General features: G+C 47.3%; 1 protein-coding gene across 1 annotated transcript in view; it reads left to right on the top strand.

Moving 5' to 3' along the window:
* Positions 1–15,197, top strand: part of ppfibp2b (PPFIA binding protein 2b) — a 98,878-nt gene that overhangs the window by 31,868 nt on the left and 51,813 nt on the right. Inside the window, exon 2 of the mRNA XM_079272025.1 lies at positions 2,636–2,733. Coding sequence (XP_079128151.1) covers positions 2,652–2,733 — 82 coding nt within the window. The 5' untranslated portion in view covers positions 2,636–2,651. The remainder of the gene's footprint in view (positions 1–2,635; positions 2,734–15,197) is intronic.

Below are 15,197 nucleotides of genomic sequence, written 5' to 3'. Positions count from 1 at the left end.
TTCAGAACGCTGCAGCTCGAGTCCTCACTAACACCAGGAGGGTGGACCACATCACTCCAGTTCTGAGGTCTTTGCACTGGCTTCCTGTCCAACAAAGAATTGACTTTAAAATCCTGCTGTTGGTTTACAAAGCACTGAATGGTTTGGGACCAAAATACATCCCCGATCTGCTACTACCTTATGAACCATCCCGACCCCTCAGGTCGTCTGGGACCGGTCTACTTTCTGTTCCCAGAGTCAGAACTAAACATGGAGAAGCAGCGTTCAGTTTTTCTACTCCACATATCTGGAACAAAGTCCCAGAAAGCTGCAGGTCTGCTGAGACCCTCAGCTCATTTAAATCAAGATTGAAGACCTTTCTGTTTGCTGCTGCCTTTAATTGAACCACGTTCAATTAATATATTAATCAATTTCCTGCATTTCTGCATTTTACTACTGCATTTTATTTCTTACACTGTTTTTTAATTGTTTTTGAAATCTCCTTTTCTTTTGCCTTGTGTTTTGATGCTTTTAATGGTTTTATGTGAAGCACTTTGAATTACCTTGTTGTTGAAATGTGCTATACAAATAAACTTGCCTTGCCCTGGGTCCTAAGTCCCTCCATGTACAGCTTCTTATTACCCTGTATGTACCAATGTATATTTATAACACATAGGCTACCACACATATTACACAGTAATCAGCGTTGCATAGTGTCTGACCAAAATAGCAAAAAATAAATGATTAATTTAAATGATTTATTTCGAGTTTTAAAAGTTGTTTTGTTTGTAATATGTAAGCATATCATTTAGTTATCGCTACTGAGAATTTAACAAACAAAATAACTTGAAGTAGATAGGTTTGCAGTTTTCAAGGTGTATATTTCAAATTGCATCTCTTACACACATGAAGATAAAGTTGTGAACACCGGCTGAATATCATCAGAATCATTATAACTGTTATAACTGCTGCTGTGTAAAGGGAATACTGCTGTTAAAAAGCACCTTATTTGTTTAACGTGTTTACAAACCAAATGTTATTGCACTTTTGTTCATAAAGCAGTACTTTAAAATAAAAATGTGCATTACACTACGTTTGAATTAATTATTGAACTTTGCGCATAACAATGCGATTAATCGCAAAAAAAATCATGCGATTAATCGCGATTAAAAATTGTAATCGTTGCCCAGCACTAGATTTTACCTCTGCAGTCGCGTTACTACTGTGTTCATTTGTCTATCGTGTTGTTTTTATGATACGGTAGATGTTGTTCCATCTGATGTGAATAATATTTGAATGGCTCGTGCTCTTCAGTGTGCGGTGGAATACTGTTGCAGCACCACAGTGTTGCTGGATTGATTTGTTGCTTTGTTGTCATATAAATATGTGTGACTGGTTCTTGTGAGTTTGTTCTTGTCATTGTGTTAATTACATTGATTCTGACTATATGCATCATTGTCCGTTAATGACGAAGCATTCCATCATCGCAGGGTTAGGGTCGGACAGTTGCTTCTCTGTTTGGGGTTTTGTTTTCTTTAACAAAGCAAGAATGGTGGTCTGGAGGAATGGGGATTGTGTGGCGATTGCTTTAGGCCTGTTTGAATCGGTAGAGAACAGCTAAACGCTGGAGGGAGAGTGTAGCGTGTTTGCTGCTATTGTTTTCCGCTAAGTTAGTTTAGCGTCGCATGTAGGATGCTTTTCTTCCGGGGTCGGGGTGTCAGACAGCTGTCTGTTACGCCATGTGTGTTGCCATTTTGAGCAAAGTCCACCGAAAACATTATATTTCCCACAATTTAAGCTTCTGCATTTTCCAAATGCACTAGTATTATTCAAACATATTGTTCAGTTCATAAGCCTCGTACCGAACGGTTTAATACGAATACGTGTATTGTTACACACCTAGAAACAAATAATAACCGTAGCTGTGGCTCATAATGAGGTTATTAGGAGATGGAACTAGTCTGACAGCACTGAAGGCCCAGGTATAAAATGCACGGCCCGCCACTGATGCACACTTATGCATCATGGGAGCAGACGAATGCTTTGACTGAAAATGGTAGAATCGTTACGCGTACATTGCCTGTGTTTATACAGATTAACAGTGTCAGCGGCTATGAGCTATGATTGTGAAAGTCCGTGCTATAAATCCTTAGGCGTCTGTAGATAACATCACTGTCCTTCCTCTTGATCTCTGCATGGTGATGTCTATTTGTCTCCAAGTCAGCATGAGAGCCTTGAAGGAGAGATGACATAAAAAGTGATGAGTGCAAGCCAAGAAGGAATGACAGGAGGAAGGAGTGACGGGGTGAAAAGCCGGAAAGAAGGATGACAGGAGATAGAGGGGCAGCCAGAGGCAGCAACGACCGATGGAAATCCAGTCGATCCAGCTTCAAGGAAAATTTGCGCTAAACTGTTCCTGGCTTTATGTGGTGTTCATGTTACATACATGGGTTGTATGGGTTACATGCATATACAAATCAAATAAACACAGGCCTCTCCTGTCAAGGTTCTGTTTCTTAGGTTCTCTCTAGTGTAAACCTCTCATGGTTCTGTTTCGTAGGTTCTCTCTAGTATAAACCTCTCATGTTTCTGTTTCTTAGGTTCTCTCTCGTGTAAACCTGTCTGGTTCTGTTAAATCTCATGTTCTTTTCTACAGAACACCAGAAGAGCTGATGCTTCCCGCCACCACCATGGAAACGGAGGCCAGTCATATGCTGGAGGCTGCACTGGAGCAGATGGATGACATCATTGCAGGTAATAGCTCAGTCGAATCTTCGACATTGGAGTTGTCGACATTGGAGTTACTGAAAAATGCAGTTTTCATCTTGACAAATTGTCGATACTGGTTGTGGTGTCTTGAGTGAGATGCTGTGGGTGAGGAGCTCACATGCTCAGGTCTATCCTCTTCAATCAGAATGAGGAGCCCAGCAACTAATATCTGTCCACAAAGATGCTTCTCTGTCCATTAGAGAGCACAGTGATGTTGGGGTCTGACCATATTGCTTCAACATGTGCTGTGGACAAAGAGAATCAGGCCTTCCCTTTTTCAAGCAACGGTTTCATCCTGATTTGTAGTTTTATGAGAGCAAACCTCCTCTGAAGGAATTTCACACTAGGGTGTGAATTCCCCCCCCCCCCCCCCCCCAAAAAAAACTATGGTTCCTGAAGTCACCTGAATGCACCGCTTCAATCTCATTGGCCGAGAGCCAAGAGACCCCAGGACCCCTGTGGTTCAACCACTGTTCTACAAAACCGCCTGCAGTACACACCTCATTGCTTTTTCCACCAATCCCTCCGGGATAGCAGGAGGCACGCAAACGCTCTCTTCGCCCTGGGACCCGTCCTTGGACATATGAAGACACACCAGCCTCCTACCTCCAGCACGACGCTGGCAACCGAAGGCCACGAGGGAGCCTCAAACCCTCATCAAACCCTGTCAGGTCACAAAGCCATTTCGCTGGTTGAAACAGCCGTGTTTTCTTTTTCTGAGTTAAGGCCCCTTACCCCGCTGAGACGAATCCCTTCCACGACCCGTCTCCGCTTCTTTTTCTTTTGTGCACACATACAGGCAGGAGGAAAGACGACTAAGCCTCAATCCTTCACCGATGATTCCCGGTAAGACGCGCAGACACGCCGTCTCATCCGAAGTTAACTGTCCTCCCTGCAGCGAGTACAGATCGGACCTGCGTTTGCTCCAGAGCCACGCCAACGGACCGAAGCCGCACCAGCAAAAGCCGTGCGAGTCACAGCGCCCGCTGCAAGGCGCGCTGCAAGCAGCCCCCCCCCCACCCCCCTTCCTGACGAGGAAAAAGGACAACTTCCCCACGAACACTTTTCCGTTGCAACGAAGCATCGACAAGTAAGGTTCATAGTATCTGGGCATAGCTTAGCTTAAATTAACGTAAATTTAATTCAGGTCATTCATTTATATGTTGATATGCCCGTGTTTTGTGTGTTTAAGTTACTGTCGCGTGATATCGAGATATTGCGCAACTCCTCGCGGACCAGAGAAGCTCCGCTGTATTTGTGTATTAACTGCTATGACTGTTTATTTGGGGATTATTTTCATTCATTGTATTCCACTCCGTGTGGGAGTTCTCTTTTCATTAACTCGACTCTGTGAGTGAGCTGAGGGTCGCCTCACAACACATGTGTGCATCGGCACACGTGATTACATACAGCAGTCTCACCGCCATTTTGTCCGAGTCACTCGACTCCGCCATCTGGTGGTAGTTTAGCTGTAGTATCTTAAGGCCCCTCCCCTTTTGTCCGCGTCACTCGACGCCGCCATCTTTGTAGTCTTTAGCGGTAGCTTTAAGACTCCCCTTTCTTTACACACACACACATACACACACACACACACACACACACAGACATACACCCTCATCCATTTTATTATTTTCTTTAGATTAGGCATACAAATTGTATGATAGCGTTTATTGGTTGCAATATTAATTGATTTGATCATTTACTATTTTGATTTAATAAACTGTTACTTTAAGGAGCAGTCGTCTGTGATTACTTGTGCATATGTATGTAATAAAACTGTATGTAGTAGCCTGTGCTCGAACTTAAAACCTTCACTGTCACTGAATGTATAGTCATACGCAGACTATTGACATTATGAGTGACCACTAATTATGAGACTTAGTTTTATCGTTTGGTTATTGGTCCCTGTTCGCAGGGTGGTGCCCCGTTGTTATTAATAATCATTAATAATTGTTACATACATTAATAATTCTATTGATGTCAAGAATTCAGTTTCTTAAATGCTGATAACCCAAACACGCTCCTTTACGTTCCCAACAGTGCTCTGCAGAGTACACCGTCGTTTGGTTGGTCAATGAGTCACATTCTGTCTGGTTTGCTGTAAGAAGCAGCTGAATGTGTCACTGGAGAGGCTAGTCTCTTACAGTACAATGTTCTAATTACTTACTATATAATGATGCTGCTTACACTTTATGACTATTATGGTTTTGAGAACCCAACTGTTTGTGCACTTAGACATCTTTGAGAAATGTTCTTTACAATACAACTGACTGATTCCTCAAAGCTGATCTTCCTGGTTTTCCTTCCACTTCAGAAGTATAGTGCACATATGTGGTGTTGAGAACATGGTGGTTTAGAGATGGTGTGGGGCTAAAACTTAACAAAACTTCTTTCTTACAAATTATAGACTTCCCCCAGAGGGATTAGTAAAGAATGCCAGTAAATATTGTCCCCGACCATGCTGACCCTGTGGAGTCTGACCCTGTGGAGTCTGACACTGTGGAGTCTGACCCTGTGGAGTCTTTCTTCTTTATTTTTTGACAGTAGCTTAGATTACAAAACATACATTAGCAAAGGACAATATTCAATATATGCCGCTCACAATTTTTCAAAATTGGGTAACTTAGTACATTTTGGGAGAGGCAGAGTGTACACATAAACAATGACAAATGTCAGATGGGGGGGGGGGACTTGAGAGAGAGTGGAATCTGTCTGTAAGGGTTTTACACATCTCACCCACTTGTTCCACAGTTGAATGTAATATACTATATCTATCCACTCCTGAATCGTGGGGGTTCAAGAACCAACCAGCGCGTTATTAAAATGAAAAACGTGTTTATCTGGACGCCTTGCTTGAAAATCAATTTTTCTTAAAAAATACTGTGGAAAATTGCAGAGGCAGGTCAGTGTATGAGTTCTAATGCTGTGTGAAACTCTGCCCAGAAAGGTTTCATCACTGGACAATCCCAACGTATGTGCCAGTGATTTGTTCCTGGACCCCACATCGTCTTGGAGTCTCGATGCTTTAATGCTGTGTGCACGTCTTCATCTGATCAGCTCACTGTGGTTGTTTTCTCTTCCACTGAAGAAACAATGCTGGAAAAGTTCTGCATTCAAACCCATTTTTACACCACAGTCAGTAGTTGCGGACGTTCCTCACTTGCTTCCAGGAAGCTGTAACTGCCTCACAATAGAAGCCTTGCAGTTGTTGATTAGTGGAACGCATTAATATGCCAAGTATGTAGAAGTAAATAGGAGGATCAGAGTTTAAAATCCACCCTAGCCTCAACAGTATATCAGATAAAGATGTAACAATAAGCCTCACAAACAAAAGTCAGTACAAAAGGTACCAGCACTCTGCTATCTTGTTCCCTGTTCTTCTTAAGTTCTGCTTCCACCACAAATGGCCCCCTCAGATAAAGACGAGGGTGTGAACAACCTTGTATAGTCAACTATGATGACACATCACACACCAGTTGCAAATTGGATAATTAGCAACATGTTTGGAGCTGTGAGAAGCTGCTGGCTGTGTGAGAGCGTTTGGCTGCAGAATGTGACAGTGTTTTTGTAATTACTCACTGCATGTTTAACCACGGTGTATAACAAAATAATGATGATACAAATCTAATTTGTCTGTAGCTGGATGGCAAGTTAGCCAGCCATCTGATATCTAGCAGAGCGATTGGATTAGGTCTCTCTTTAGATAAACTGATATCTATACACTTCTACTCTGTGTGGACTACTTGCACTGCCAGAAGGGTGGACACAAGTTACTGAAACACTGACCGGTGTGCCTGTCTGCTGAGTCCGACTGGCAGGTGTACTGATGCTCCAGTACCTTTGTATCTGCTCATAGAGGACATATCTACAAGCGACACTACAAAGTTATGAATCCCTCATTTGGGATTTCAGGCCATTTTTATGTCATTGATCAAATTGTGTTTGTTCTGTGGTTTAGCGTTAGTAGCGAGGTAAACGGTGAAAGGTATTTAAAACCATTCAGCAGCTCCACTGAAGTGATTGGATGGTTACACAGCACCACATCCATCATCCATCAGTGACCAGGAGGAGGACATATGAGCATCATTTATAAATATCACTATCTAGAGAGAGTGAAGTAAACAGTGATCACATATTGGGAATCTAAATAGTTACCGTACCTTCTCACCTGAAAAAATATCAAAACGTAATGACAGCTTTCTTTGTATGTTGAATTGTGGGATAGTGTCAGTCAGAACTCCAAGGGTTTGAGGGTGTGAGTTGACAGGCTTATGTTCTTTAATGACAACATATTATGTACGAAATCATGTTTCATATGGAGAATGGAATTGGGGCTTAGCTGTAGTCTTTTCTTCAGTTTTGTCTCTATGCTTATTTATAAGGCTGTATGTTTTTAAATATGGAGTTCTGTAACTTGTTGACCCTAATTAACCCGAGTTAATACGTGATAAAATAGTGTTCTCCAGCTGTGACAGTGCCTCGTTTTCTGTGGTAATATCTGTGATTGTGTGTGTGTTGTACTCGTGTGTGTGCTTTTTTTTGTGTAACTAGGGTCACTAACAGAGGGGAACATGTTGAACGTGGTCCACTGATGGTATTGTTAAGAAGAGTTGAGCCCACAGAGCTGCCTCGGTAACATGCTTGCACATTCAAGGGAGAGTCAGGATATAAAAGCACAAAGTATATACTCAGAATAAAGTGTAATCAAGAGAGAAAGTATATGATCATTATATAACAAAATGTTTAATCAATATGTAACGAATGTTTAATGCATAGAGTGATTTAACAAATGTAAAAACTGATGAACAAATGTTCTGTGTGACCGGAGCTGCGATAAAAATGTTTGGTCAGGATGAGTTGGCAAAAAGAGTAAGGATAGGAACAGATGTTATTGGGTGGGGTTAGGAAAAGACTGTCGCAAGAGATGAGTCATAGAGGCATAACATAGGATAAAGCCTGGACTTGTCCGGACATGTTCAGGACCCAACGCCCCCTCAAGTGGGTGGGGAGATGAGATCATGTATTGAACAGGAGGGGGCCAGGCGAGTTCCCTCGCAAGAACACCAGCTCGACAATCTTTTAATAGAGAGCTGAGTCAGTAAGTAGCCCCGTATCGGGCCAGAAGTATCCCAGGATCTAACACGTGGCGCCCATAACGTGGGGCTCGACGGAAAAGGAGTACGTTGAGTCCAAAAGAAGAACCCCGGCAGCCGAGAGAGGCTGTCGTTCGTGTACGAAAAGACCTGAGGTGAGGCGTTTGGTAGAAAGTAACGCTGCCCAAGCCTTGAAGAAGTCCGATTGCGAGACATCCACGAATCGAAGCTGTGTGTGGTATTTACAAGCCAGCACATGAGAAGCCGCAGGCGACGGGGAGCATCGACCAGACTCGCACGACCTGTAGAGGGACCAGAGCCTGATCCCATCCCTTCCTCAACGTGCGACGAGAGGCTTTGGGAGGAAGGCGACTCGAGACAACAAAGACAAAGTCCAAGATGGAAGCACAGCCCGGCGGACCCGATGACGACGGAGGCAGCCCGCAGACGGCGACGACTCAGCAGGATGTGCCAGCGACATCGACCCTGGACCAGGCAGCAGACGGCAGCGAGGACCAGGAGGAGGACGGCGCTGGAGCACGCGGAGTGACATCGGGAGAACCGACACCGGATCCAGGAGGCAGAGGCAACGTCCCACATCAGATCATCCTGAATGGAAAAGGATGGGCCACATGGGACGATTCTGTCCGACAACACCTAATCGACCTGCATGAAGAAGCAGATAAGGAGAAGGTGGGAGAAAAAGTAGAAGAGTATTGCAAAAGGGAGGGGGGTTATCTTGCTCCCCTCACCCTTGAGTCAGGAATGGTGGCTGCAGTGGTAGGGTGTGAAGGACCCCCGAAAGGCAAGAAGAAAGTGGGAGAGTGGCTACGTTGGTGGCTCGTGGTACTGAAAGTCATTAAAGGAAAAATAGTCACCATAATTAGCCCGTCAAAAGAATACGACTCGGTCGTGAAGATGCTGGCCACAGAAATGGGAAGGAGGTGGTGCAGGCAGTGCATGGAGCACTTGGACATGCAGGTACCGTTCCAACGCGAAGGGAACTGGAAAAGCAGCTACTCTGGATTCCTGAAAAAGAAGTCCGCAGAATGCTAAAAGACCGTGAGTTGTGTGGTCGATACAACGCAGGAAGGAGAGGACAAAGAGTGGGAGGACTCACCATTAAAAGTACCGTACCCTGGGGTTCTATCTGTATGGATGTGGCAGGACCCTTAGGGGTAGCGGGTAAAAGCGGAGAAAAGTACCTGTTGGTGCTAGTGGACTCCATGTCAGGGTATGTAACCACAAAAGCAGTACGAAAAGCTAACGGCAACAGTGTTGTTAGCATGCTGGACCAAGTCTGTGGCTACTTAGGGTTGCCTAAGGAGCTCAGGACTGACAACGGAACGCATTTTCGCAATGCAAAAGTGGACCAGTGGTGCCAACAGCATGGGGTAATGAGGATCTACTCTCCCCCATACACCCCCCAGGCCAACGGGGTGGTGGAAAGGACCATTGGCTTGGTGAAAAGGTGTATTGGGAAAAATGCCAACTCGAGAGAATGGAGCACTAAGACCCTGGACATCGCCAAGGCCCTGAACGACCGCTACCGAAGTGGAGGAGCTGATGCGCCGCCCCTTCACGTCACAAGAGGTGGGGTGGGGTTCAGAAGATAAAGAACCCAAGCTTGAGCAAAAGGTGCCACTTCGAGTAGGACAGCGCGTCTGGATCAAGGCTCAGGTCGGTGCTTCTAACTCTGCAGTTAAAGCCAAGTACGATAAATCCGACATAGTTGTCAAGATATTGGACAGTAATACTGTTCAACTTAAGAAGAAAGGAATCCAAGGAGTAGGGCAGCTGAAGCCGGTTCCGTACTAGGAGAAAACCAGGAACTCAAGAATGGCCACTAACATACAAGCTTTACCACCCTTTGTCAGAGTGGCCAATGTCAAAGGGGTGGTTAACATGAGAAGGAGTACTACGGGGCTCTGGGCAGGAAGAGCCCTGAAGAAGTTAGGATATGCAAAGAAAGGATTTCTCTCAGACGAAAAAGAAGTATTGACATGGAGAGAAATCAAGAACGATTGTGTGGTCTGCCTGCTGCCGACCACCCTAGACCTCACATGGCAGGGACCCGGAAACAAGAAACCACTCCGGGTCACAGGAAGAAGAAAAGAATTTAACAGTATGACCCACAAACCAGTGAAGGTTATGGATGCATATGTATGCGGTTTATGCCGTATAGAGATGTCACCAAGGTTGCTCTTCGTCATCCAGTGGGATCTACGGGGGACGAAGCTGAACCTTAAGGACTGTGTCTGCCAATGGGATGGACACAGGCTGCACCTCTGTGCGTCTTGCTCCGTACTCCAGCAAAATGGACTGATGGTGCAAGCTGGAACCGCCGAGGGATGGCAGGTGAGAAAGTTTCTTCAGCCAATACAAACCCTGGCACCCGCCTCATGGGAAGGTGAAGGTGCTGCAGCTCCTGTTGACATGTCTCACAATGAGGAGACTGGGGAACCATCGGCACCATCTATGAGCCCACTCGACGGCGACCCACAAGAAGCAGGTGGAAACCGGATTGCTGGCCCCAGGGGATCTTGGAGGGAGTTGGTGCAAAGGAACTGGCCATACAGCCCAGCTCAGGCCGAGGTTACCTACCCGCCCCTTGCTTCCGTACAGATCCCAGCGGCCTTCAGGGTCTTCCGCGACCCTGATGCCCCAGGGTACGCAGCCACCGCAGCAAACTTACCCGATTGCCGCTTAGAAATGGCAACGCGTGAGGGGTGGCTGGGGCCCTGGGAACTTACGACCTGGAGCCTGTTAATCGAAGACGTGTATTGTGATCCAGACGTGCCAATACGTGAGCTTGCCCCGGTGCCCACAGAGGCTGGTGCTCGAGGCACGAATCTCCGGTATAACATCACGGATCTGGACGCCTTCCACCACACCGGCGCCAGGACAAAGGAGAAGAGTAAGATTTTCACGGTCACCCCCGAGGGGTGGCGAAGAGACGTTGTTATGCAACTACCGGGCTCTTGGGCGGCCAGAGCGGCAACGCCTACATGGGAGGCCCGCACATGGTGACGCTGAGGACCGTGATGGTCCCATTCGACGGGGTATACTCCGTTGGGGTGGAGCTGACCAGAGCGGATGAGGCGGTGCCTCCTCTGGACCCACGCGCAGATGCAAGGGGTTTAACCGCTTGGGCACGGAAGTCATTCCGCAAACTGCAGCGGGGTGGAAAGACTCGCAGTAGCAGCGCTTAAGAGGCATAGTTGCTAGAAAAACGGAACTTGATTGTCAACATGTCTCTGCCAAACCAACCAAATAAAGAAGGGCGGAAACGAAAAAGAGTCTCTCCGTCTCTCCGCGCACGAAAAAGGCCATATCTGCAATTGCCAAATGAAAGAGTCTATTTAGACAGACCCCTAAGAGATTTTGCATACCGAAAGGGATTCTGTGGATCCGGTGCTTATTTCTGCAGCAATGGCGAATATAAGCGCTCCCCGGACCTGACTGTACCAGGGAAGGTGGATCTACAGACAACTTTTCGCACAGGATGGGATCTCCAGTATGACAGAGCCATGGTCCGGTGGACATCTCCATGGATGATGCAGCCGGTCCTCTGTTGTCCTGACCTGTCCCCCTGGATCCTGAATACCGCTTTCATCAACGTGAATGGCACAACGCTGAAGTTGCGGTGGGGTCCTAACTATACTGATTATTTGCAAGACGAATATATTGATCTTTGGCTGGGTGAGAATATGATCTGGACCAACAGCCCGGTCATGCAGCGCCGCACAGCGCTCCACGTGAAAAACAGAGAGCGCTGTGTAATTGAGAACCAAGACATGCAGTTGCGTACGGTGAGTTACCACCTGCCGAGCCTAGGCCTGCGCATGAGGGATTTGCCTCCTACCAAATCGCGGAATTGGATGCACGCGCAGGTGAATCGCTCAGATTTGTGGGCTAAAGTGACGGAGCTCCAGATGGAGGACGGCCAGCCATTATACGCAGCTCTCGCTCAAGTCCAGAACCTTGCCAGCCCGGAGGACAGGGAGGCGTACGTATGGCTTGGGTTAAGTGCTGACGCAGACGGAGATTGCATTGGACCCCTCCCACGCCCCTTCTTGTTGGTAGTCACCTATTACAAGTGGGTGTGGAGGGGGCTAGACTTCTGCATTGGCCGACACCCATCGGTACTATATCACCAACTCCTGAAGGGCAAGATTGTTCATTACGATCCTGACTCTCCCCCGAGCCTCAGCTCCGGCTGTACCGCTCCACCTCCGGACCCGGTGCTACCGGTCATCACACTGCAGAGTCGCGCACCATGGATCTCCCACTTCTACATGGGAGGGTTCAAGAATTTAGGCGCTCCTCAACCTTTACCCCCGCATCATTAAAACGACAAGGCAAGCGACTGGACCAATCAAGTGAACGACCAAGGAATGGAAAACGACTATGGATTCGACCAGACATGCTGGACGGTTGAATCTGGAACGATCGTTCTCTTCCAACTCACTGGATGGAGGAGCACCTCGCCCCAGTTGGCCCTTGAGGTTGGGTCTAAAGCAATCAGTCAAGTCCAAGAAGGGGGTGGGACGGCACCGAACCTGACAGCTACCATCATCGCGTGGATGACTATCTGGGAACAGAAAATCAATGACACGGGTGAAGAAGCAGACTGGGCAGGTGAATTCCAGAGAGTAATAGAGAATTCGACATGGAGGATAGATGACGTATCTACGCTGGGAGCGGAGATGAAGATTACGATAATGATGAAGAAAGCAGAAGAAGAAAAAAGGGCACAGTGTAATTGGATCTACCCTGAAAATGGTGTCCCAGGCTGGTACTGTTCATGGGCATGTGTCTCATGGGCAGAGCAAGGGAACGAGGGATACTGGAAACCCGAGGTAACATATGCAGCGAGCCACCGCAATGATACGTGTTTGGCGATTTTACCGGCAGAAGGAATGTTCTGGGGACACTACAATTTGACCTGTGAGGCCACACCACCGCGACATAAACCACGGCGGTTTAAAGTTAAAGTGAGGCCACTAGGTAACACCACCAACTACCAGCAGAACAACATCACCAGCCGAGCTGTCAATGTCACGCAGGAGGAAGAAGAGGAAGTACTACCTACGGCTCAAGAGGACAAAGAAGGGCAGCCGCCGCCCACGATTCAAGCCGAGTGACAGTCTTCGGAGAAATAGGAGCAGGAAATGGACGAAGCATTGTAAAACAAACAAGCTCCCTCTCCTAGATAAGTGCTTCTGGAATGTGTTATTTTATTGCGAAGGTCAGAATTACTTCGTAATAACTCCGGTTAACAAACCACAGTATCAGGCTCATAAGAACATCTATCTACCCCTACCTAATGCCCAGCACGAGGAGTGGCTCAACAACACCCTGCCATGGATATGGATAACCCCGCTAAAGCATTTCAAAGGGGCCTTCACGGAGGCATACTCCAGAGCCAGCCACGGCCTTTTGGGACCAAGGACAACCGACATGTATGTACAAAAGCTGCCGAAACCCGAGGATTTAATGACAGCCCCAAGAGGGGATTTCCAAAAAATTGACACTTGTGTGACCACCAAAATGTTCAACGCTCTGAATGGAACAGAGTATCTAGCCGACGGAGCCTCCCCGCGATGCACACTCTGGCAAGAGTGGTACCGGGCTTGGGGAACGTGGCTATATGACTGCACGGGGCTGACAACGAATCAGACGATCAAAGGAACCCTGCAGGCATGGAAAGAGGCCCACACCAGGGACGACAGCTCAACCTGGTGGGGCCTACAGAAGGATGAAGTGTTAGAATGGGTGGAGTGTTAGAATGGGTGGTGCCATGTCTAACTCAAACCACAAACTCAAACTACTGGGTGAAGTATCAGTACCTGGCCACAGTATACTCGAAAGAAAGAGACATCTGGCCTGGGGTTTGGAGCCGACCAGAACCATATATAGGCCCGCGGCCCTGGAAGATGGAATGCAACCGAGGAAACACGACCTGCAACATCAGCCTGGCCGGGGGACATTGTGAGACTGTGCCAGGATGGAAAGACCATTGCCAGACACACTATGGAGCAGAATATGAAACCCACGTGCAAAAAGTAACCTGGGTGAAGGATAAAGACAAGAAATGGAGACGGTCAGGGCCTCTAACCAGCAGCTGTACCAACTTAATCCTGGGCCATCGCATGAAAGACAGAGTAAATGTGAACGGCCAAATCATTCCCCCAGTAACCGATCCTACAGTCTTTCTAGCTGAGGGCCACGCCTTCGGGAAAAGCCTCTGCGAGGGTAAAGAAGACAAAGGATTTGAATGGGTAGGGGCTAACCGCCTCTATGGGAACGGAACATGCTACGAGCCAGAAGAACACTGGCTGAGTTGCGGGAGCGGCCGACGAGAACACGAGTGCAGTTGGATCGAACTAACAGGAGCCTCCATGGTCGGGACCGCAACCATCGTAGTGGAAGAATTGGCAGGGAAGATTGGAGAAGGATTCACAGTCATAAGGGGCTGGATGGGGAGTTTGTTCTCCTGGCTTTGGCCTTATTTGATGATGATAGTTGGAATTGTGATCGTGGGCCTAATAATCTGTGCCGCCATTAAGGGCGGGGTAGCAGCCACTGTTGCCTCATGCTTTAAGGGGAAGTTGAAGGAAAAAGGAGAAGTAAAGGAGAGACTCCTCCCACGGACAAGGGAGGAGTCCACCCACCTATAAAGGGTGAACCACTGGAGCGCCATAGCCATTGCAGACCCGGAACCTCAACCAAGAGCCTCATACTGAAATAAGAACGAATTATCCTAAATAAGCCAAGATGATCAACGCCACCAACACCACAACCACTGAACCTTCAGAAATGACCACCTTCGGAGTGAGTATAACTGAAGCATTCCAGAACTCCTCTGACGCAGCACGCCTCTGCAGGCCAGTGATCCGATTAACCGAACTGGACTTTTGGGTCCTTGAGATCATATGGTTCTTCTACTGTTGCATGGGCAAATGGTCCATAGATCAGCCGCTAAGAATACTAGCCCTAGCTGTAGGGTGTCTGAAAACAGTGATTGAAAACATCTATCGAGGATCAATGTGGCTCACCCTGTCCTGGTTCGCTACTTACCTCCTGGGGAGAGTCCACATCGACTCCACTCACTTCGGTCTAGTAAAGGCCGGAATGGTGATCATCTGGTTGGGAATCGACGTCGCTGCAGTTTTCTACAACCCCCTGAAGCTGGTCTCGGAAATCGTCGAGGCCATGATGGCGTTTGCAGCCCTGGCGTATCTCGTGGTCATGACCATGGCTATGAAGGAAAGAGGAAGAGGGCGTTGGCTTCACAAGATCGGCGCCATTGCTCTTTGGGGCATAGGTTGGGGCATAACTGTCGCCATCTAC

Source organism: Melanostigma gelatinosum (genome assembly GCF_949748355.1).
Source record: "Melanostigma gelatinosum genome assembly, chromosome: 1".
Lineage (NCBI taxonomy): Eukaryota > Metazoa > Chordata > Actinopteri > Perciformes > Zoarcidae > Melanostigma > Melanostigma gelatinosum.
This window is presented reverse-complemented; position numbering and strand designations above follow the sequence as displayed.